Source organism: Anas platyrhynchos, chromosome Z (assembly GCF_047663525.1).
Source record: "Anas platyrhynchos isolate ZD024472 breed Pekin duck chromosome Z, IASCAAS_PekinDuck_T2T, whole genome shotgun sequence".
Taxonomy (NCBI): domain Eukaryota; kingdom Metazoa; phylum Chordata; class Aves; order Anseriformes; family Anatidae; genus Anas; species Anas platyrhynchos.
The window spans coordinates 22,861,929-22,886,400 of record NC_092621.1 but is presented as its reverse complement, the minus strand read 5'-3'; the positions used below and the strand labels follow the sequence as shown (position 1 = coordinate 22,886,400).

Sequence of the window (24,472 nt, the reverse complement as noted above, 5' to 3'; positions counted from 1 at the left end):
ATGAGCTCATCTTCTCAATTTAGTTAGCTGGTCTTAAATTTATCTAATTTCTTAAAATTGAAAGATTTTGGATATAGACAAGTCTAAAATAATTTACTTATCCATAAAAGGATAGTTCTTTCAGCCTGAAATAGTTTTGTCAGAACCACAATTTAATAACTTCACATATTTTTAAAATAACAACAGTGGAGTATGGCTATTTGAAAGAAACTGCCCCTGAATCTTTCCCCTCACCCAACATGACATTAATGCAAAATAAATTGCTACAGACACACTTTTTTTAAAAGGTTTTATTTTCAGTAAATAGAATGAATACGCATCTGTTAAAATGATTTCAAAAAATGCTCAGAGAAGTTATACAAGCATACTTATGATGATGAATATATAGGGAGTTTGTTTGTCTTTACACCTTTTAATATGATTCATCTGCAAAAACATCAGAAGTTGGTCCAAAAAAAAAACCCAAACCAGCTGGAATAAGACTTTTCTTCAGCTTTCTTGTTTGACTTTTGAAGAAACCACACAGACTTGAGCAATATCATCATACTCATATGTTCTCTTCAAAAACGTGTCTGTAAGTCTTAAGCCAGAAACGCTCTAGAAAGGGAAAAGATTTATAAGAGTTATTAGAATGACTAGGCTTATAAGACAGCTATTTAATAACAAAGTCATGCCATAAAGACTTACTTGTAGTCCCTGCACTGAAGACAATAATGTAAGTGCAAGATGGAGAGATGAACTTGGGTGCAACTTTCCAAGTTGTCTTCCTGAAACTCCACACCAGTGGATGGAATTTGTATTGCACATTTCTAAAACCAGATCCATAGTCCTTTCACTGCTAGAGAAAAAGGAAAAACAAGAATAAACCCATGGGCTATTTTTAAGCATTCAAGAACTGCAGCCATGTAACAGCTAGATTACTTCTAGATTACTTTATTATTCAGGTTGTTGTTAATCAAGGACTTAATAATTTATGTAATTATAAAAAGGCAAGTAGGGTATACTGTGAAGTGCACTGATTTATTTGCATATAGCTTTGACTGATACACGAGTTTTCTGTCATGGATTCAGTTATACCGGAGGCCATAATACTAGTCACATTTTGGATGTCCTTCAATATTTACCATGAGAAATAACTGCAGACCAGGTGTCTGCTTTAGTCCCTGGCTTCAAATTTTATTTAGAATTACTTTACTTAAATATCACTCTTGCAACGCTTTTATAACAGGCTACTGTGGATCATAGTGTAAATACAAAGAAAGTCAAAACATGGATAGACACACAAAAGACTACTTTGACAATGTTCAGCAGACATAGGAGTGGTACAGAACTAGCAGTAAAAGCAGGCTGGATACAAATGGCATTTATTCTAAAAAAAATTACCTGTTTAAAAACAAACAAAAAGCCCCAACAACTACTTAAGAACTAAGAGGACTTTTGATTTAAGTATGCAATTTAACTGTGAAATCTTGCATGATATTGCAGCCAATTCCTAATTGTTATATTATTATTTTCCTGTCTTAATAAACTCTCTATCTCAACCCACAGGCTTCATTTTCCCGTTCCTCTCCCCCATCCCAGAGAGGGAGCGGGGAGGGTGAGTGACCAGCTGCGTGGTGCTTAGCTGCCAGCCCGGGTTAAACCACAACAAAAATGTAATGGCTACAACATACCCACTCAGGAAAAAAGCATAAGCATCACATGACATCATTACCTGCAATTTGTTATTTTACATGTAATATCAAAAGGTTCTTCCAAATTTACGGTGTCTGGTATTGTCTCCAGAGAAAGCCTTACATCACCATAACCAGGTGCCTGGGGAGGTACAAGAATGCAGATTCTTTAATTCTGGCTAGCGAAGCTGGAGTTATTACTACTCAAGTTTTCATTTACTGCAACAGGCTTAGAATAGCAGGAATGTGAAGACAGGAGATAACTCTTCATGCTTTTGACTTATAGCCATATCACAACAGTGCTCCACCCACTACTGACCATCACCTTGAGAGATTTTACAATTCATTCGACAAACATGATCTGCATATCAAGAATGATGGCATTATTTATAGGGAATGATACACACTTAAGTATTAAGTTTATCATATAATTTACATCTTCCATGTCCAAATACTCATATACTGCTTCTGAAAACATCAGTGTTCATTCTAAGACCTTTCTATTAGATGGATAACAAAGAAACGATGGACAACATTAGTATAGTTTCCCTGCATTTGTCTTTCACTGTTCTTGACCTTTAGAAAAAGCATCGTCCCTAAGAAATTAGCTTGTTCATTCTCCTTGCCATTTCAGTCCCCCAAGCCTCTGCCAAAATAATCAGCTGCTACCAGTAAGAATGGTGCATGATATTACACTTCGAAAATCTAAAGTAAGTTACTGACTTGAATCAGCCCAAGTTCAGAGTAGCTAGGGTTTGTTAGTAAATAACAGGAAATGTATTTGGCTCTTGACAAAATTTGATAGTTGACAATCTCCACAGGCAAAAAAAAATCCTAAGGCAAAAACAAGGGAAAATTTTGTCCTGCCTGACAAGCTGTAGCTGTGATGCATGCTCAAATTCAGCGATAAATAATGCTGTGGTAAAAGTTACATTTACAACTTGATTAAAAGGCCAAAGAGGCCCCAAAAAACAGTGATTTGACAGCTTGTGAACAGTTTTCAGTTATATTTGGCTCCTTACATACTAAAGACAGATGGCATTTTAAAAAGCATATCAAATTAGACATTAGAGACAGCAGAGGGATATCAAAACTGACAAAGAATTTCCTATCAGTAAAGCAATGTAAGTTTGGCAACTTGAAAAAAAGAAATGTAGTTTGTGAATTCCAAGAGCACTCCACAAACCCAACCAAATTACATTAAGTAGAAGATTCAAGATATTTGTTTCAAAAGTACATTCCTGACCAGGTAATGAAAGAAGTAATGAAAGTAATGAAAGAAAGCACAAGTACAGTAAAATTCCATGCCTGTGAAGGAAATAGTGGTCGTAAGGCTGGTAAATGGATTAAGAGGAAAATGATAGAAGGTGAGTGGAATCTAGACATGAAATAATCTGATAGCACTCAGAAGATAAAACAACATGAGGGAGAAATTGCAACCTCGAATTCATAAACTTTTTAAATCAACCAGATATAATAGACAGAATCAAAACTATAGATATGAAAGTTGAATATATTATATATGCTATACGTAAAAATTACTACTCAAAGAAGCTAAGATGTCTGAATGAATTAGGGAGCAGACTTCTACGTCAAATGCTGGCATACGTAAAGGAGTTCTTTTATCACTGCTTTTCAGTTTGCTGCTGAATGGCGTCCAAGAAGTTATTTTTATTCTAATGGAAATATTTTACTACACTTGTTATTGATTCTGGCAATTCAAGTGTACAAGACACTAAGTTACATTGTTCAGTGCTGCGAAGAAAAGGAAAAGACATGTTATGTATCACAGAATAAATCCTTACGAACAACAAAAAGTTGCCATTCATAAGAACAAAAGGAATACTTTTGTTCAGCTACAGTTCCTCCAAGTAGTACTTCTTCCACACTTCATAGATCAAATGTATGCTCAGTATTTATATCAAATAACTTTCCCAAATGTACACAGACATGAATTCAGAATGAGGTCCACAAAGTAAGCAGCTTGAACATTTCCTTTGAGACATTATTGAACTGTTCAACGGGTTGCCTTAAAAATGGATGCTAAATTAAACCAATGCTTAAGTTAAAGACTTACCATTCTTTGGAGTTGGCTTGTTTGCAGTCTTCCTCGTTCACCTAGATTCGTTTTCCATACAATGTCTAGTTTTCCAATCACTGTTACACCCTTTATTACTCCAGCTTTCTCTGCAAATTCCTGCTTTGGTTTTAGGCAGTATAAGTATTGACGTGTATCCATAGGTTGTAAATAAGTCCTTGAGCCAAAAGTGGACTCACTAAAACAAAAAACATCATGCCTTAATTTAAACACTTATTTTTAAGAGGGCTTAAAAAGAACCCTACATTTCTTCTCCATTCTCCCCAGTTTTACTGTGTGTGTGGCATTTTATTCTACATCATTCTAGTCTACATTCTATTTTAAGTATCTTCACAACAGAAAACAATTCTACAATTTATGTACATTGAAAGGACCATTTGTAGATGAGAGGAAAGTCAACTCAGCTGAGCCAGAGGAAACTGAGGTGCAAATTCACTTTGCTAAATGATAGTTTACTATCATCTGGCATCTTAGCATTTGAACAACAGTGCTGGCAATTTTTAAAAAGTAATTTAATCTCATTAGTCAAGGCTAGTATACATCTCTGAAAAAAAATGTAAACCACAATAATTGTAATTTAGAATAGTATGTTAGAATATTGATTTAATTATGTCAAATAATTGACTGTAGCAATGCTTCATCTACCTCAAACACATACACTAAGCTAAACTTCTATTTCTGCCTGAGATACTGACAGATTGAGACACACAGGTAAAACAAAGTGCAAAAACAGCTTCATTATTTCATGTATTTTTTAACCCTCATTAATCAGATCAAGAAAATAACAAAAAATTCAAAAATGGTTATACAGAAACTGAGTACCTGACCTAGGGAGAGGCAAGCACTAGTACAGAGACAAAAAAAAGAATCTGGATGCCTACTCTGATTTTCACATTAATTTGGAGCTTACCCAGACAGATGAGAGTAGAAAAAGCAGTTGCAGTAGTTCAGACTCCCTGTGCATGTTAGCATTTTGAAGTAAACAGTTATTCATTTTAACAATGACAAGGACTTTAGAACTTACTCATGGATTGAAATAATGCAGAAAATAAGCACTTACGAGGTATATACAGAGGACTGTATATTCCTTGCAGAATGGATTTTATAGCAAAGGGTCATATAGCCTGCTTTATAAAGCTGAATACATTCACTGAAGTGCTATTAAGATGCTGAAAAATTTGCATAAAAAGGCTAGTAGTGTAATGGAGCTACTTACAAAAAACTAAGTTTACTTCTTGAAACATGCTGAAACGTTACTTAATGAACAGATTAGGATAGTATCATATAATCTGAAGGCAAGGGCAACTGCAAAGATTAATTAAATTCTGTTTCAGCTTCCCATTTTTTCAAGAGTTCTTTCAACGGCATGCTCAAACAGCAGTTTAACCATCTTCTCAAACATTAGGAAAAGGGAGGAAGGTACTCCAGATGCTGAGAACCACAGTGTTTAGCTTCAGAGCATGCGGAAAGCTGGCATGTAAATATGATATTCTTAAGAACAACAATCCTTTCCACAGATCCCAAAAGCAGCTTATTCATATTTCAGTGTTCTTCTCAGCATTAAATCTTTAAAGAAATAGATAATTATGACTGCCAGGAAGTACAGAACTTATTTTGGAGTTGAATTTCAATTCATCTGAAACTACTTGTGACAAGAACTTGACACACTACAATTTTATGTAATTGCTGTAGAGTCTTCCATTTTTTAAGCACAGACCTTTAAGTTTTTTCCATCAAGACCCACAGTCCCCTCAGTATCTTACACAAGTATTTTGTTTGGCCTCCCTGGCTAAACATTAAGATTAAGCATTCTTTAATCTCTTTACTACTCCTGCCAGCCTTGATAAGGTTTTCTTAGCTGCTTAGATACTAAATGGCAGTGACCACCATGTGAAATTCGATCCACAAATGCAGAAGTGTACCTCATTCACCGCATTCATTACAACTCAGTATGAAAAAATCAATTAATTCTATGTCTTTCTAAACACTTCTGCTACATAAACTGCTATTTGGTTCCCTTCCAGTGAATCTCAGACTCTCGCAGTCTCACAAGCTGACGATTCCAATTCAGGGCAAGAAACACTACAGTGGACACGAACACTTCATATGAACAGCACTTCACTATGCTGCAGCTGAGTGCTTTGACAGTCAGAGAGAAGACAGAATTTTCACTTCAGCCCCTACTACAAGGCACCCACACTACACCTCCTCAAAACAAAAACAAAAACAAAAACAAGCAAACGCACAGCACAAACAGCCAAAGTTGACATCCACCCAGACATTACAGGCTTTTGCATCCTCAACAGTTTCACTGCTAAACATATACATAAACAGATCAAGTCAGAACCACACAGGGGCTGAATTTTATAAAGGTGATACTGAAAAATATACTAGGTAGATACTAGGTAGAATTACAAAGTTTAAAGAATAGTTTCTAAACAAATCAAAAACTTTTACAGCTGAATTCCTAACAGAAATTTGACCTTTTTAATCAAGCAAAGAAGTGTAATCCTACAGTTACAGACAACTCACTAACTGTAATGGTTAAAACTCATGAAACCATAATGTGAAGTTTCAAAGCCAAATATCAACTAATTTCTGAATCTCAACATACCTTTCCCCTGCTGTTTCAACTGTGTTCAGTTCTGCAACATTGTACATAATGGATGGCTCTAAAGAAACCTTCTCCATAAACATTGGAGAGGTAGTGATATTCTGTATCTGAGCTTCCAGAAACACTTCATCTGTCTGAAAAAACAGAAGAGCAAAATCATGAAAATGTGATTGATGTTATCAAAAAGAGAAGACAGTCCTATTGTTAAAAAAAATAAGTCATGTGTGTTTAGTTCATGCCTGCAAATCAAATTAAAGTAATTAATGCAAGAAAAACCTTAATCCCAGTTACAATTAAGAGGAGCAAAAGTGTTAGTCAACAGATATCTTGCCAAACAATGGATGTGGGATAATTTTTCTATGTTTTAGCTATTGCTTATTTGTAATGCTCAGATTGCCACTTCCCAAAACTTTCATCAACTCAATAAAAACTCAAGTTCTAATACAAAATATTAAAAGAAAAAAAAAAAAAGAAAAAAAAAAAGGAATCACAGTGCACATTAATGCCATGCCATGCCAGATTACTAGTGCCTCAAGCTGTGTAAAAAAACGTAAAGTATGTGTGTTTTGCTTGAACTGAAGTATAATAGTTCAGGTACATCCTCTGAGATTTTCTCATTATTTTAAAACATTAATGTACCAGCTAAAAAGCAAAACAGCCTCCTCTCTCGTCAGCTTCGTCATGCCTATGGTCACCAGCATTATATGCATCCATCAGTTTAATTGGTGCTCTACCTTCAGAATGCCCTATAGGACACATCTGTGCAAATGAAACCAGTGCCTGAAGATGGTATACAAGTACCAATTCTAGCACAGGAATGAGAGGTACGGACTTTTTAACTCAATAAACTGAAAAATCATGAAACTTGAGGTGTTTTTGCCTTCATTGCTTCTGTGGAATTGCAGACCATTAAAGTCACTTTGAAGCTTCAAAACCTCAGGATAGAATAATTATTGAAGGCTTAGTCTACTAGAAATATAAGCCCCTGGAGAAGTGCCAATTATTTAAAAAGAAAAAGAAAAAAAAAAAAAGTTTGTGGAAATACCAAATCTGTATTTCCAAAAAAGCTATTGATAATTACAATTAGAATCAGTTAAGGTGTTTTATTATGATAATTTCAAAAGACGTATATTATGAAGAAGGTGGAAGGAAGCTTATAGTTTCTTTTTAATCATTGTGAATAAGTGACCTCATTGTACTAATAAATTCCTGCTTGTAAATTACAAAATAGAAGTCTGAATTTTATTACTCTCAAAAGGCACTGTATCACAAGAAGAAATACAGAATGGTACTGGAACTATACATTGTGCTTTACAAACATGTTATGCACAAATCATGTGTATATACATATAGGAATGAAAATTGTGCAAGCCTAACAGGTTATGGACAGACCTCGCACTTGCAGAAGGAGTTGGAACTACCCCCAACTGAAACATGGCTCCTAGCAGTCATTACTACTAACACCACCTAGCTGTCACTTAAATTGGCATTGTTTATATCCCATAAATCCATTGCTCAAAATCTCCATTAACCCAAGTTTTAGTTGTTTTAATGCAGCAACCATAGGCAAAGTTTTAGAAAAAGCTAGTTTGAAAGAGAAAAGAAAAAACAAGCAGCATAATGAAAAAGCAAGTTAGCTTCATGTTACTCCTAACTTGTTTAAATATCATGTTTTTTTAACAGAAAACAAAAAAGCACTTAAGTACTTCACAAGAATGCAGCTTGCTTTAACACAACGCACACCTTAAAGTGAGATCAGACTGCCGAAGTACCATACTAACTCATCAGCTGTTACATGCAGTTAAAAGTCGGAAAGCACAGCTCCAGCCTGGGAAAGGAAGAACATCCAGCTGCTGCTCTCTCCTCAAACCCACTGTCTCCACCAACTGGACGGGAAAAGTTCTGTCACAGCTCACACAAGCAGTGCTGTAGTTAAACCTACACTTCCAGGGTTCAGTACCAATCAGGTTTTAAAAGGGATTAACTCCCACTTTCACATAGTGAATCAATCCCCTTGTCCAGTTAAAAAGGAAACTTCTATGCCGTCAAATTTTGGTGAGATGTTTTATAGAATGGCCCACACAAACAAGTGTTTAAAGTAATCAACCTTTAGTTTCAACAATGGGTATTAAAGAAAGAGCTAACCATTTAAATGATTAGCTGCACATATGCAGGACAGATGACAAAACATCAGTTCGTGATATGCAGAACAAACATTGCTTTTCCATTATGTTTTTAAAATAATGTCAACAACAAGCACAGAGACAGAGAGACAATTAAAAAAGCATATATATTTATAAAAAAATAAATAAAAATTACCACAGAACTGAGGTCACTCTAATGGGAAAATAAAAAAGAACACATTAGAGAAATTAGGGTTAAATGTTAAAGAAAAAGGAGGCTAACTTTCAAACAAAATGCATTTCTGCATTTTTTTGCACCATCTAAACAAGAGAGCATTAGTAAGACAGAAATGTAAATTAAAATGGATGCAAACAAAGATGACAACTACATTTCTAAAAAGTCGTAGCTAGTATTGTTACATGGTTTACTAGCTTTGCTTCAGATTTTACTAACTGTAAAACCAATCCAAAATAGAGCCTAGGGCACACAAATCACACATAAGGCATGGTAGAATATACTGATGATAAAAAAAAAAAAAAAAAAGCAGTTAGTTTTGGAGCAAGTTTAAAGTTTGTCCTCAGTTTAAATCCATGCAATCGGTTGTATATGAAATGGAAAAACAGTCCTTGTCATTTTACAGATAATGTTAAGTATTTGTATTTTTAAGGTTTCAAAAATAAAAATTGAGTGATAATGGGTTCTAACAAAGCCACAATATTGCAGATTAAAACAAGATTTGGGTTTGGGGTAATTTAACTGGGAAAAAAAAAAAAAAAGAACACAACAACTTTTTTGGGGGGGAATAGCCATCATTCAAAAAGAAACCAACATTAATTGCAAAATTTATTTTCTTAAGTGGCTGTGCGTTTGTCTCCCTTGTCATGGTTGCAGGAACAGAACCTTTTAGAGAGCCTTTTCGAAGGCACGCCAGTCAGTGAAGCACCTTCTACAGACTGTGGCAGGTAATTAAATCACAGGATTGCTGCAAGCTAGGGTGACAGGGCATGCATTCTATACACGGATTTCAGTGACCACCATGATTTGGATGTTACTGCAACATGAGCAACAAGCAAGAAGATTAAAGTTCAGTGTTATATTTTGTCTTAGGAAGATGAAAAAAAATTACTAGAAATTGCGATCCATAATTTTAGTGACAAATTTTATGAATTGATAGCATCACATTTGTAACCTTAATAGTAATAGCTTAAAACCTTTAAAAACCTTTAGTAAATCAGTAACTGACACGTACGATTGCTTCCCTTCCCAATTCCCAAGTAGGAAGGAAATTCTTAAATTCTTAAAATTCAGGATGATGGTGTTGGTGCTTCTGACAGCAGTGTAATAGCACATACAACATTTACACAATTACCTTATTATTATTATATTATTTTATTATATATTATATATTAATATTATATAATCAATATTTAATATATCATTAAAATTAATATTATAATATTATATAATTATATATTAATTATATATTATTTTATTCACCTTCTGCCATCACAACACACAGCAGCACTTTATATACTTTCAGATGTGAAATCACAATCAGCTTGCTAGTCAAATGAAAATCTCTCAATATCACCCACAATGTTGTGTTTGTGTGTTTTTAAAAAAAAAAAAAATGTTTTAATCAATCATGTGAATACTATGGTAATGGCAGTAACATAAACAACCAGACAGAAAAAAAACAAAAGGCAAAAACCTGGCCTTTTTAAACCTTTATGAATTAAAAAAAACAAATGGAAAAAAACACAACACCACCAGCTCAAACGCCACAGCTTCTCATGAATCTGTATCATGAGAAATTGGTTGCTAATTAAAGAAAGAAGATACTTTATTCAGTCCCTTATCAAGGCCAGACAGTAAAACATCTTTTCAGTAAAATAATTTTGAGTTACATCAAGTCTGCCCAAAATTTATTTTAAGTGGCTTTTATTTCTATTTTTTAGGAAGTGTTCCAGCACAGAACAAAATTTACATGTGAAGTGCAGAGAGACAGCAACATTTACTTTAAGATGCCTGTCCCTCTTTCACCCACCATCTATTTTCCATCTGCAATAAAATCCATGGAGGAAATGGAGTTTTATCTCGTTCCCAAAGGAATTACCTTGGTTTTATATCACTTGGTTTTTTATAGATGTTTCCAGATATTCACATTTATGGATAACACTCAACTAGTGGTACATTGTATATTCTGACTCTACTCAGGTATCTCACTCTTAGTAAACCTAAGAACTGAAGACTGTAGCCTAATGTAGCCAGGTATTTTTAGGAAAACATTTCCTTCCTTTTCCTCTGTACTTCAGTATTTAAATTATTTATGATCTACACCTCCCTTTAAATAAAACTCTCTATATTAAATGGCTCATGATCTACGTGCTATTCATTCTCAACAGAGAAAACCTTGGTTGGGAATTTCCTGTGCGACACTGAACATGACAGATCTTTGCACATAAAATCCTCATTTGTAGATCAGAAATTTTCTATTTCTCCCTTCCACTTTCTCTGTTGATATTGTTAGGAAGGGAAAGAAATATGTCTTTTGTACACTCTACAACAAAACTATTTACAGAATCATAGAATCATTAAGGTTGGAAAAAACCTTCAAAATCATCTGGTCCAAACATTCCCCTACTACCAATATCACCCACTAAACCACGTCCAACCATGTCCAACCTTTCTTTAAGCACCCCCAGGGATGGTGACTCCACCACCTCCCTGGGCAATTCAATACATATATATGCAGGGAATGTCTAAAATTGAAAGTAACGATGTATGTAATTTGTAAGAGTTTCCACTATCAGCATTACTTTCATTTAAAATTCTTCCCGGAAATAGCTGAAGACAGCTATACCTAAGTATGTCCAAATAAATATTTACTGTCATTTAGTTTTGCAGTACTGTCACAAACCTAAAAAAATAAATTACGTTACAGAGAACTCATATTTACATTGGAGAAAAATAAATTTAAATTTCCCCAGTCTGGTGAACTATTGATTGTTTTGCATACAATTAATATCCCCTACAGTAGGTAGTCTATCAACCTAAAAATTCAAGACATAAATGGAAGTATTTAAGATTACGGGAAAGCAGAAATTAAGAAAAAAAATCAGTCAATTGCATTAAGGTCCTGGCCTAGATACCATCTCATTCTCCCTTCATCATAAATATATCTGTTTTTAAACTAATGACATAAATCCACCACGTAAAGTTTCACTTCAGAACAGATCATCTTGCTAAGAAATCTGGCACTTAAGAAGTTATTTGAATTTCACCTAAACACCTAACAAGTAATAAAAAAACAAGCATATCAAACCCAAACCCAAACGCAAATAGCTCACACTTACCTCCGCATTGTAGAATTTGGTTTTGACATCTAGTGGTTTGAGAACCTGAATGAAATGAAAAAGGACAGATCAACAGCTGGTTTCTCAGACAACTCCAGCATAAACTTTTTGTAAGTGTCAGAATCTCTGGTGTGTTGATTCTGTTACTTTGATCTTAAGCAGAACAGACGCATAAAAGAAGACACAACAGAATCACCTCTGGTAAAATCTCACAATTAACTATATTCTGCTTCTTATTAACATACTTGGCTGCTTTGTAACTTTGAGTAGCATTCTCCTATTGATAAAAAATAGTGCTCCACTGTCCTCTTAAGAAATGAGACAAATACAATGCAGCGAGCAGAATATGTCTTTAGAATAACAATACATCCACCTCATATCCTGAAGTGCTCTCCGCTTGCTTTCAAATGGGAAAAAGAGCAGTGTAATATTTACAAGTCCTTCACGCCATTTCGCAGCAAACAAATGTTGCTGAGGACTTCTCAAAAAATAAATGAAAGAGAACTATTCATATGATTAGTTTAAGCAATGAACCATTACTAGCCTTGACTTCCTTCTTGAAAGTACAATTGTTAAAATTATGAAGAAGTGAAAAAAAAAACACACATTTTAATCATGTAAAATTAGGTCTACAGGAAAAAAAAAAAGACTACCAAAAGGGATAATTAAATGCTGGTTTTAAGTGCTTGGACTTTGTGCATAAAGCCACTACACTTAACTCAAAATAGTTAATATATGAAATGGATATATATTGATAGAACTTAAAGAAATAAACTTCTATTATACTTGAAAGAAAACAAGTTTACATTATCTTGCTGAAGACATTTATTCTGCTTCACATATGCAAAAATTTATTTTATTTACATGTGAGTGTACTACATCCTGAGAGATGCCTGAAGTTCCAAGTTGTGAACAAAGTTTCTAAGTTGTTAGCCCTGAAGATTTCAAGGTTAAAAAGAGTCCTCACAGAAAGGTAAAATGTTCAAATCTTTCCAGTAACAATTACCACCTCTCTCTGTAGCCAGGAAAAAAAAAATTACAATTTTAATTTATATGTTTGTCAAGTTTGGAGGTTGTTTTTTGTTTAAGTATTCTTATTATTATTAATTTCTCTAAATTTTGATGTTTTCTACCTCTTTCTGACAAAGTCCTTCTGTTCATTCCAGTAAATTTCGAGTGGCATTTTAGTAAAAATCAAGTAATTATTTTACTGTTCCCAATAAAAACAAAACAAAACCCAACAACAACAAAACTCTAGACAGAATCATAGGAATGCACAGGAACATAATGGTCTTAATTAATCGGTGATAGCTCTAGAAAAAAATAGGCACTATTCATCAATATTAAAGCCCATAATTGGTAAAAAAGAAGCTGTTTGAAAACAAACTGTAACACTGGTTCAACCTAAAAGAGCCTAGAAAATATAATGGAAAAAGGTCAGTATCTGTCAAACAGTAAACATTTTTTTTTATGTTATAAAGTAGCTGGTGGCACCTCTCTTACCAAGGAGCCATCACTTGCCATTGTAATGTCACTATTCAGTTGCCTTTAATATTTTTGTTTGTTTCTTTTCACATTTTGTAGCTAGCATCTCCATGCCAAATGCAAAAACAACAACCAAAGTATTACGTATTTTTCTTATAACGAATCTGAGAGTATTTATAGAACAGTGATAAAGTGATATATATAGTGATATTTATACATATCACACACTTATAGATGTGTACATATATACACACACACACTTTCTGATAATCTCTTATACTGCTTTCTTTAAAGGAAGAGTTTCAAATTTGACAGATAACTTGCTTGAGCTACCCTGAGTAAAGTTCACTGTGTTTGATTAAGTTATAAATTATATAGAAATTAAAAAACATGCGTGTAGACCCCTAAAAATGTTTCCAAATAAGCAGCTGTATTGAGTGTAAAGGATTTTGAATTAAAATTGAAATAGGTTCTACCAAGAAGTTTAAGTAGGGAAGAGAAGATGAGAACTCTATGAGAGAATCCAAAATTTTATTCAGTAAAGCACATCACCTATTCCTCCGTTATTATCCTACAGTTATCCAAGTCCCAGTATATTTCTCTAAAAATAAACATCCATTACATATACAGCTAAAATAAATTTCCTGCCAGAACCAGTCCACAGATGATAGTACTTTCCTGCTTTCATCAGTTATTATAATCAAGTCTTGAAACCTGTGTGGTGGAACAAAGGGTTTCAACTCCATCAATTACTTCTACTGATATATATATATGCATAAGATACAATATATTAGAATTCTCTTAGTTTCCTTTGAAAAACAAACCATTACATTCAATTTTTAAAAGGTTACATACACTAAAAGAAAAATCAAAATTTTATAATCTAAATTCAAAGGTTAGATGTATTAAAAGTCAGACTGACTTGTTCTGTTTAAAAGTAATCATAAAGCTGGCTGCTATGAAAACATCTTTTTAAATTCTTTCTGAAATGTTTATCTGCATGGTAATAAGAAATCCTCAATTCATGCAAAGTTCTACCAGTTTTAGTTCAAATGTCAAATATTAGTATGTAACTATTTTAAAGGATCAAATATTTTAAAATTATTTTCTATATCTACCCATTTATTACAAGTAAACTAGAATACTTTGTACAATACCTGAAATTTGAAGAATTTTCTGAAGTACATCTTCTCCCCTGTCTGCGTAGTGTAACTTACTGCACAAACTAAGCTGAAACATTTTTAAAAATAATTTGAGTTACTTTAGATTTTGAACTATATCAAAGCAGAAATAAAATTTCATGTATTTTCTGCAGTTTATTTTAAGCTTTATAAAACTCTGTAGTGCTATAAACAAATAAATAAACAGATAAAAATGCAAATCAGAAGATTTAAAACCTTACATGTGTGTTCCTATTTCCTTTACTTCATGATGAATCACATCATCAATACAACAGTCAGGCTTAAGTTCTGCCACTGCAGCACTAGAAGCTGAAAGGTTCAAACGCTGAGAACTTGTCTGAAGATCAGCCTAGGAATAGAAAAACAAAGCACTGGTTAGAACTACAGCTGCTATGGGCAATCTAAGAAGAAACAGCGTATGCTGAGAAGTATCAGGTTTCACTTAGGGTTTTGTATGCTTTTATACACAAAATACAACAAAGGCAAGTTACTTGTCAAAGTAAAAGACAATTTCTAAAACATATCATAGAATACAGAATGGTTTGGATTGGAAGGAACCATAAATATCACCCAGTTCCAATCCCCCTGCCATGGACAGGGACACCTCCCACCAGACCAGGTTGCCCAAAGGCCATCCAGCCTGGCCTTGTGGATGGGGCATCCACAGCTTCCCTGGGCAATGTGTTCCAGCACCTCACCACCCTCTGAGTAAACAACTTATTCCTAATATCTAATCTAAACCTACCCTCTTTTAGTTTAAAACCATCTCCTTTAAAACACAGCTTATACAATCAATTTCCATTTACTTTTGAGTTCCACAAATTCTAGAATTTCTGCTCTCAACAGATTATTTGTTCAGCAGCAAATGCAAAAAATGATGCAGTAGGAAAGAAGTCATTTGAAATATAAGCAAAATTCAAGTCAATACATGCCTTAAAGAGACTTTATGACAGGGATTGGATGACCTTATTGAAAGTGCAAGTAAAAATACAAACTCAGTTTGTTTTGGCTGCAGAAGTTTTGCTACACTAATTCTCCAGAGAAGCTTTACAACTTCTCCATTTTTTGAAACAATCCTATCTTTTTATTTTAATCTTTAGAGATTTCTATCATCACTTCTATTTTTATGAATTTTTGTTTCCAGGGATATTTTCTGGGTCTGAAAAAAATGGACAGATATTTCTTAAAGTCTGTACATGAAACATGTCAAATGCATCAGGTATCATCAGGAAATTTATTTAACTTTTGTGTATTTTTTTCAATAAACCTAGTATATAGACTACATACCTTCACCAGTATGTCCTTGACAACTTGGTTACTGTCATTATGTACACTAATGTAACTGGAAAATGTTTCTCCCAGAAATATATTTCTGTGATAAAAAAAAGAGTATGTTTAGCAACAGCAACAATAGTAAAATAATATTTTACTAAAACCCCTTTAAATTCTTTTTTATTTGTCTATTCTAAGCTGTTCAGTAACCTTGCCAATGCCAATTACTAGACCGGATTCTTAAAATGCTACAAAAAGGTAGTCTGTGAAAGTCCTACAAGAGACTTATGTAGAAGTTGCAGTAAATCCTGCTTAGAGAACTCCTAGTCAAATGTTGTGCTTAAACTATATTGCAACAAGCTCTATTATGGGAATCCTATTTCCTGTAGTTACAAAGCTGCATCAGACATAGTAATTAAAAACATTCTATTTTCTTTTATATATTTCTAGTACCCAGCAGGCAACAGAACTCTTTCTAAAATTCAAACATAAGAACTTAGGAGGTTGTCAGATCAAATCCTTTAAGTATGTTGGCAATTTCACTCCCATTCTTTGAAATGTCATCCTTCTGAGAGAAAATTTCAAAAGAAAACAAACATATCAGCACACCCAAATATCCGTCAGTATAAGCTGTGGTTTATAGTAGTGTTTTATGTCAGAAATTCATCCAGAGCTGTAAATTTCTTTCAACTTTACATACTTGTTATATTCAGTCAGGCTACAGATAACAAACATCAGGCGATATACATTTATATGTTATGTCCTGTTATAAATCAAGTTCCTATTTTTAAAATGACTGAACATTTTATTGCATAACAATGATATTCAAAAAAAGAAAGACAAGTAATAATTACATTGCTGTTGAATGAATCCTACAACTTGCGTGTTAAATAGTACAACATACTCGTTCTTACCCAAAATTTTGAGGCAAAGTCAGCATTTCTCCTAGCATCAAAGCTTCTGCTCCTTTTACAGTAGAAGGATCATCTTTCATGAGCTGGTTAAATAGATTACCTGTAGAAATATCAAGTTACTAGTATCAAATATCTGCCAAGACTAAAGCTTTGCTTACATTTAAGATATGACACAATCACTTATTTAGATGTAACTTGTATTTGGCATACTTACTTTACAAGCAACTTATTTAGGGGTGAAATCTGCATGACCTGCTTATAAATTATAACCTACTTCCTGGCATTTGTGTCCAATAAATCATTCTGTACACATGCAGAAAGGTCTAATCCCAAAGGCATTCTCAAGTTACAATTAAACTTTAAGGGAAATTCTGCCTGAACAGAGCACATTACAAGACAGAAATAATTAGCCCCGTTTACTTTTTTTCCCCTGTTTGCTTCGCATTTCCACAGAGCCCTCTCTTCCTGGATCTTTCTTTTTCTTCTTTCTTACACTTGGCTTCTAGCTACTTCTTGCAACTACTGCTGAGGAACAACCCAGGAACTTCTAATTCATGACTATACCCCAAGCATTTTGCCATTCAAAAGCTGTGATTCTTGCAAAATCATTTGCCATAAAACGTTAATGCACTGGTTACAATTAGCAGGGCATTTTCTTTCTCCAGATGAAGCAGATACTAACACCAAACTTATGTTTTCTACAATTACACTTCTCTGTTATAGCTGTTTTCCATTTTAAAATAACAGCATGCTCCCTAAGTCACAATAGCATCTATAGGGGAATCTTAATATCTCAGACTTTGAGTTCACATGTGCAATGAAATTACCAAATTTTCAAAGCTCTAGGTCAAGTGTTGTACAGTGCACCTGGGCATTTTCCTGTAGCTATCGCCAAACAAAATATCTTGCTGTTTCAGGCTACTTTCTCCAGGATATCACAAGACTCCTTTGATATCTAAGTCTCAGACACTTACAATGGTTAAACCTGGCAATGTGTACACAATAATATGTCAATACAGAAGACATACCTGGCAAATCTCTCTCTTCACAGGTCACCGGAATATTAGTGAATAAGGTAGGTTTGGTTAGCCTCATCACTGCAAAATCAGAAAATAAACCATAGGTCAATAAAATGTTTGTCTGTTTGTTTGAAGTATAATTTTGTCTTGCTTTCCTCCCACATAAACAAAACAAAAAAGGCTCAGCTTGAATGATGGTAAGACCTTTTAAGATCATCTGGTCATTTTTAATACAACAAATTCCCTTGTACCCTGAGATCCAAGAGCATTGGTGATATTACACCTGCCTGCCTTATTCCCTTGGCAATCTGATGTGCTTAAGGTCTTATCTGTTAAAGTGCTTTGTGGACTTCAGAAGCAGTCCAGAAGTTTACAGAACTATGCAGGCTAAAAGTCTGTCCTATTATCCTGGTTGCTATATAACTGCACAAAATGACTGATCTGGACCCTTTCAGCCATATGCTCCAGGACATAAAGAATAGCGTTTACATACTAATCTCCACAAGATACACAACTCTAAGACCCACGATTATTTACATAACTGTTTTTTTATTTTTTCTTGTGGTGACAAACTTTAAGAGGAACCTGCTTACAAAACACTTTTTATCAATACTGACAAAATCAAATCACTGAGATCTTGCTATTAAAAAGTCTCTTAACTCCCTGCTATTAAAAAACAAACAAACAAACAAAACCCTCTACTTCCAGAAAGTGGTATTTTCAAAGGCTATTTCTCCTATGAAGACGGGCTGAGAGAGCTGGGGCTGTTCAGCCTGGAGAAGAGAAGGCTCTGGGCAGACCTTAGAGCAGCCTTCCAGTTCCTAAAGGGGGCAACAGGAGAGCTGGGGAGGGACTCTGTCAGGGAGCGGAGTGACAGGGCAAGGGCAAATAACTTTAAACTAAAACAGGGGATTTAGATTGGATATAAGGAAGAAATTCTTTACTGTGAGGTTGGTGAGGCCCTGGCACAGGCTGCCCAGAGAAGCTGTGGATTCCCCATTTCTGGAGGTGCTCAAGGCCAGGCTGGATGGGGCTTTGGGCAACCTGGGCTGGTGGGAGGTGTCCCTGCCCACAGAATTAGTGGGCTTTAGGGTTCCTTCCAACACAAACCATTCAGTGGTTCTATTTTAACTCATAACACTTAAAAGTTGCATGATTTACATTTCCATTACGTATTCTTAAAGAATTCTTAAAAGAATAAGAATTCTTAAAAGAATTCCTCCCTATTCATATAAATCAATGCTCCCAAACTTGCATATTGCTTCACATGAAAGCATTCATATGAAACTTATTTGCATTTGCAACCTGAGATTTTGCATGTGATATGAATATGAAAAAAGCACTAATTCATTTTTCTTCTAAGCTAATGAAACATAAAACCACATTATTTTCTGTAAAGTAAAACAAAAAAAAAAGGGATTTCTCATGAATGCAAAAAGTTAATCAACAACCTTGCACCAAAATACGGACTGTGCTTTTACCTTTATCATACACCTTAAATGGGTCTTATATGTCCAGTCAGCTTTTGTTACTTGCAACTGTGTGAAATACTCTATTGTTTTGATATACATTAGGGTGTAGTGGGTTGTATTGTCTCACAGTAACTATACTATCACCCAGCAAACCTACGCAAGTTAGTATTGACGTGAAGAAATCTCAGTTTCCACATAAAAAATAACAATAATAATGATAATACATTCTCATCGATACGGTGAAAAGTTGAAAAGTGTGAAGTCTGAAGGCCATGAGGTAAATAAAAACCCACAAAACAAGCAAATGGAGAACCTCTGTCAACAGTGAAAATGATGGAGATACTGAATTATATGTGCATTTTAACTAAGCATTTCTAGAGTAGTTCAAAAAAAAATGTTTTATATTGTACATTGTACAACTGCTTGTACATTGGTGCTACCCCAAAACCAATAATTCTATAGAGAAACTAAATGTGGCACTCAACTTTTAGTACACCAGTTTCCAGCTGAGGTGTGCCCAGCAAGCACTTTGCATATCATTAGCATTATCATTAGTATACACCAGCCAAGCCAAAGCAGCAGAAAGCTGACAGCTACTACTGAACAGTGACACTGATCTCTGCTCCAGTTTAGAAAGATCACAGAATTACAGAATATCCTGAGTTGGAAGGGACCCACAAGAATAATGGAGTCCAACTCCTGGCTCCACACAGGACCACCCAAAAACCAGACCTGATGTCTGAGAGCATTGTCCAAATGCTCCTTGAACTCTGTCAGGCTTGGTGCCATGACGTCCTGGTTTCAGTTAGGCCAGCGTTCATTTTCTTCCTAGTAGCTGGTAGGGTGCTACGTCTTGGCTTAGGATGAGAAGAGTGCTGATAACATGCTGATGTTTTAATTGTTGCAGAGCAGTGCTTATACCAAGCTTCTCACTCTGTCCTGCCAACAGGCAGGCTGGGGGTGCAGCAGGAGCTAGGAGGAGACAGACCCAGGACAGCTGACCCCAACTGCCCAAAGGGGTATTCTGTACCGTATGGGGTCATGCTGAGCAATAGATAGGGGTGGGAGGGCTGGCTGCTCGGGGTTAGGCTGAGCATCGGTCAGTGGGTGGTGACTAACTGCATTGTGCATCACTTGCTTTGTACACATTATTAGTAGTAATACTCTTATCATCATTATTGTTATTATCATTGTTATTATTATTTTTCTGTCTTAAACTGTCTTTATCTCAACTTACAGGCTTCATTTTCCTGTTTCTCTCCCCCATCCTAGAGGCTGTGTGGCTGTGTGGTGTTTAGCTGCCAGCCGGGTTAAACCACAAGACATGCCCACTGCCAGGGGCAGCCTGTCCCAGCGCCCAACCACCCTCTGGGTGCAGACCCTTTCCCTAACCCCCAGCCTGACCCTCCACTATATTTTTTAAAATTCTGACAGCACAAAGTAACTTCATCAGTACTGTCTTTAAGATCACAAAGTAACTTCATCAGTACTGTCTTTAAGATCAGAAAAATAATTTCAGTGAAATAACTTGGCTATATAAACTTTAAATCTAATAATGACCATTAGTTACTCCAGCCATAACTTTGTATCAGTTTTGCTAAGCAATAACATTAAATCTCACACAAATACACCAAATGTCAATACAGGATGTTTAGCATTCAGTCAAAGTTTAATAATACACGTCGATGACCCAAACTGAGAGATATCCTTAGATTTAAATTACAAAAATGCCTACAATAAATTATTATTCTAACATATGATTGTCATGCCAAGAAAAGCACAAGTAACATTCCAAGGGAATTATTTACTTTTCTGGAAAAATTAAGTGTGGAAACTTAATTTTTTCCTTTAGACAACTGAAGCAGACAAAAGCTACAAAACAGAATACTAAACCAAATAAATGTACTAATCTTATTAGAACCTTTCATAAGTTTCCTGGCAAAACAAATATATTATTACAGCTTAAAACTTGTAGCAAATTAATATTAAATATTTAATAGTTAATAATAGCTTGTTAATTCATCAGTTGTTCTAAAGTTTATATATTATAAGCTTAAAAACTCTAGTGCTTCACACAGCAATATTATTATGAAACTATTGTACATTTATAAACTAAATATAATTCCAAATTTATGTACAAGTAAATTCATTTTATTAGTAAGACTCAGCTTCTCCCTAAGAATATTTCTTACATATTCACAGTATAATATATCACAGAAAATCCATATCTCTCCCACAGATCTTTGTATAGTAGCATTGCAAGACGGCAATTCATTATGTTTGATGAGTCTGTTCAATTTTATCCAGACGTCTTCCAAGTTCTGATTACTACAAGTAGACTGTCCGATTGTCCACTTTGCTCTATAAAATGCATGCAGTTTTAGTCTTTCCAAACTGTTCTGCAGTTCTCGAGATAAAGGAAGAATCTTTTCTTTAAGCTTAGGGCTATGGACAGAGACACTCCAAGACCTTTTCAATTTGTGTTCTCCATTAGATGGTGGTTCTCCTTGATTTTCCAAGTTAACTGGTCTGTGAACATTTTGTGTTTGGACTAAAGTCTGCCCGTGATTCACATTAGACTGAAACTCAGGAAGATTTTTTGTGCAGTCATAACTAGGAGATCCTACAATGTATTCTGAAGGTGAAGAAAGTTGTTTTAATTCTTCTGCTTCCTCAGAAGAAATAACAGGTGGTTGCTTTTTTGGTTTGAGGGGAAGTCTGCACAAATCACTTGGAAACCAGGGTGTAAATCTTGGTAACTGACGAATAGGAAAGTCCTTCACTGCCGCTTGTGCAATTTTCTGCAGTTCTATTAGATCTTTCTGATGTGGTCGATAATGCAAGACCACTTCCATGCTTGTACCACTTACTCTTAATAAAAGGAAAAGTCTCTTGATTAGGATTCATAAATTTAGACTGAAACATCTTATTTACAAGAATTTCCTTCCCCCGTGCTGCAAAGATCAGTGGAAAACAGGACCTAAAGCAGAAGTATTATAAAAAAAAAAAAATAAGATACTACCATATGACAAACAACAGTGCTAGGATATTTTGTTAAAAAAAAAATAGATAGATCTAGATATCCAGATACAGACATATATATCAGAATGTTTCTACTTTACCCAGGCCATCTATAGCAACTGTATTTCATTATTGCCAGTGTAACTTCATTACACTGAAAATTACCTGTATGAGAACAGCTTACTCAACAGCATCCCTCACAAGAGTAATCCTTTTGCTGTTACCTTCTCATACTTGTCATCCACATGTAACTATTCTTGCTACATCGTTTAATATTCATCAAAAAGAGGCTCTCCCTTGTTGAGGACACCTAAGAAGTTCTCTCAGATGTCCAATTTTACATATTAAAGCAATAATTCTCTTGTCCCAGAGATTCTATTCTCTGATACTAACCACTACTACTAACCAGTTACTACCACTTACTAACAAGCATACCACATACTAACAAGTATATATCAAGGTATGAAGTAGAATAACCAAAAAAAATAACCAAAAATGTATTTAAAAACTTGTCATCTTTGGTAAAACAGGTAGTGGTGTATCTTATTAAACTCACCAATCAAAACTATTATTTATTTAATCAAGTATTTTCCTTCAAAAATTTCAACATGCTAAATCAGGGCATGTAGATGAACTAGCAAATTTACTATGCATTAGAAAAACCCTTCCTCAAACAGCACAGACAGATGTAGCAGTTTTTGAAGTCTCAGACTAACAGGAAAGTGTTGTGGACACGCTAAAGTGGTCTGCTCTTCTTCCAGCTCATATCAGAACTGCACGTTCGATTCTGATCTCAAAGCTTCCAAGCGATACATTCAGCAATTCTTCTGGAATAACATACGGATACGGTAAGTTCCTGAAGACTTTATACTCTGAAAGTGTCTGTAATTTCTTTCTTTCATACAATGACTATATTAAATGCAGGAAAAAAAAAAAAAAAAAACCTACACACACTACTATGAAACATGATATAGTATGCACTAAAACATGCCCTCTCTTTCTCTCCAGCTTCTCCCTCCCCCCCATTGCAAAATGATTTTGCAATCATTTAAGGTTCCCTATCAAACATCAGCAACATACACTAACATCAAATCAATAAAATCTAGGATTGCTTAGTCATTGCACTGTCTATATATATATAAATAGGCAAAATGCAAAGAAATACAGATACCTTTCTCCCTTCTATTTGCAAAACCTACATCCTGGGCACCATACCACGTTCAATACAAAGCCAAGTATTGAACTGACACCTCACAAAAACACCACAAAACGTGTTCCTTTGGATTAGTCACTACCGAAACGCACTTGCAATGGCACCTGACATTGTCTCACGTTCTCGGGGGTTTGCTGTTGATTTTTTTGCATGCATGTACACGTGTGAAAGCAGTTGTTGATCGCCAAATGATGGTTAGTTCACAGATGTCACCATGAGACGCCGACACCGTAAGATCTGTCCCCAGGAGCGCTGGAAGCTGGTGCTGGGGCAGAAAATGGACGCTGACAGGCGCTTTGCACCAGCGCTGCGTTATGCAGCCCCACTCGTGTAGGACACACACGCAATGGAGATTTAGGCTGTTTATTGCTACTACCCAACGAGGAACGTTTATTTCCAAGCCAAGCATTGTCCAAGAGATAGCCGGCAGGTTTTACTGAAAGAAGAGGCAATGAGACTCAGGCTTTTTGGCGTCTGAGTTAATAACCCACTGCACCCTCCTGCCAGCTGGCATGCCCAGGCTCCCTGCTGATCCTTTTTACAGCGTTATTTTGACATTTTTATCGCTAATAACTGCCAGGCACAGGGGGGGGGCATCCACTTCTCCATTTCCCTCCCCAATGACTCTGGAACCAAGGACACAAACCCCACATCCCCTCGTCAAGGCCAAACGCCTCAAATTTTAAGGAAAAAAATATATATATATATATATATATATATACATATATATACATACATATATATATATATAACCCAGGGAAAGGAGACATTTAAAGCACACAAAGAAAGAAAAATACCGGCTGAAACCCTCCCTCCCGCCCCTCGGAGCCAGGCCCTGCGGCTGAGGGCGGCCCCCGAGGGCCCGTGTCGGTGCCCTTTCCCCCGGTACCTTTCAGGGCCAGCAGGTGCTCCTGCTTGGGCTGCGCCACGTCCATGGCGCCGCCGTCCCACCGCGGGCAGCGCCTGCTCCTCCACCGCTCCGACCGGAAACGCCCGTCACCGGCACGGCAGGGGAGGGGAGGGACTACAA

The 24,472-nt window shown here is 35.5% G+C and overlaps 2 protein-coding genes across 7 annotated transcripts; both read right to left on the bottom strand.

Annotated features, from left to right (window-relative positions):
* Window positions 1–266: 266 nt before the first annotated feature.
* On the bottom strand, window positions 267–24,466 carry TRAPPC13 (trafficking protein particle complex subunit 13). Of its 4 annotated transcripts, none has more exons than XM_038169875.2 (13): window positions 24,332–24,466; window positions 17,746–17,814; window positions 16,718–16,817; window positions 15,819–15,903; window positions 14,753–14,880; window positions 14,508–14,580; window positions 11,866–11,910; window positions 8,705–8,722; window positions 6,386–6,519; window positions 3,751–3,949; window positions 1,715–1,815; window positions 688–838; window positions 267–597 (listed from the first exon to the last, which is right to left on the bottom strand). In XM_038169875.2, the coding sequence occupies exons 1-13, from the start codon at window positions 24,375–24,377 to the stop codon at window positions 490–492; spliced, it is 1,257 nt and encodes a 418-aa protein (XP_038025803.1). In that variant the 5' UTR covers window positions 24,378–24,466; the 3' UTR covers window positions 267–489. The 4 variants fall into 4 exon arrangements, with proteins under 4 accessions (XP_038025803.1, XP_038025804.1, XP_038025805.1 ...); XM_038169876.2 differs by having other exon boundaries at window positions 688–835; XM_038169877.2 differs by lacking the exon at window positions 8,705–8,722.
* Window positions 18,265–24,467, bottom strand: SHLD3 (shieldin complex subunit 3). 3 transcript variants are annotated; one of them, XM_027446084.3, is made up of 2 exons: window positions 24,332–24,467; window positions 18,265–22,188 (listed from the first exon to the last, which is right to left on the bottom strand). In XM_027446084.3, exon 2 carries the CDS (start codon window positions 22,061–22,063, stop codon window positions 21,314–21,316), a length of 750 nt encoding a protein of 249 aa, XP_027301885.2. In that variant the 5' UTR covers window positions 22,064–22,188; window positions 24,332–24,467; the 3' UTR covers window positions 18,265–21,313. The 3 variants fall into 3 exon arrangements, with proteins under 3 accessions (XP_027301885.2, XP_071887744.1, XP_071887745.1); XM_072031643.1 differs by lacking the exon at window positions 24,332–24,467 and adding an exon at window positions 23,535–24,114; XM_072031644.1 differs by lacking the exon at window positions 24,332–24,467 and adding an exon at window positions 23,547–24,114.
* Window positions 24,468–24,472: the final 5 nt, after the last annotated feature.

What these genes read in the sequence shown, in the direction of transcription:
- SHLD3 (XM_027446084.3), bottom strand. Translation starts at nt 22,063, where the DNA reads ATGGAAGTGGTCTTGCATTATCGACCACATCAGAAAGATCTAATAGAA.
- TRAPPC13 (XM_038169875.2), bottom strand. Translation starts at nt 24,377, where the DNA reads ATGGACGTGGCGCAGCCCAAGCAGGAGCACCTGCTGGCCCTGAAAG. An exon ending in GCACCTGCTGGCCCTGAAAG is followed by an intron (nt 17,815 to 24,331) that starts GTACCGGGGGAA and finishes CTGATTTTGCAG; the next exon opens with TGATGAGGCTAACCAAACCT. An exon ending in TGTAAAATAACAAATTGCAG is followed by an intron (nt 839 to 1,714) that starts GTAATGATGTCA and finishes CTTTTTCTCTAG; the next exon opens with CAGTGAAAGGACTATGGATC.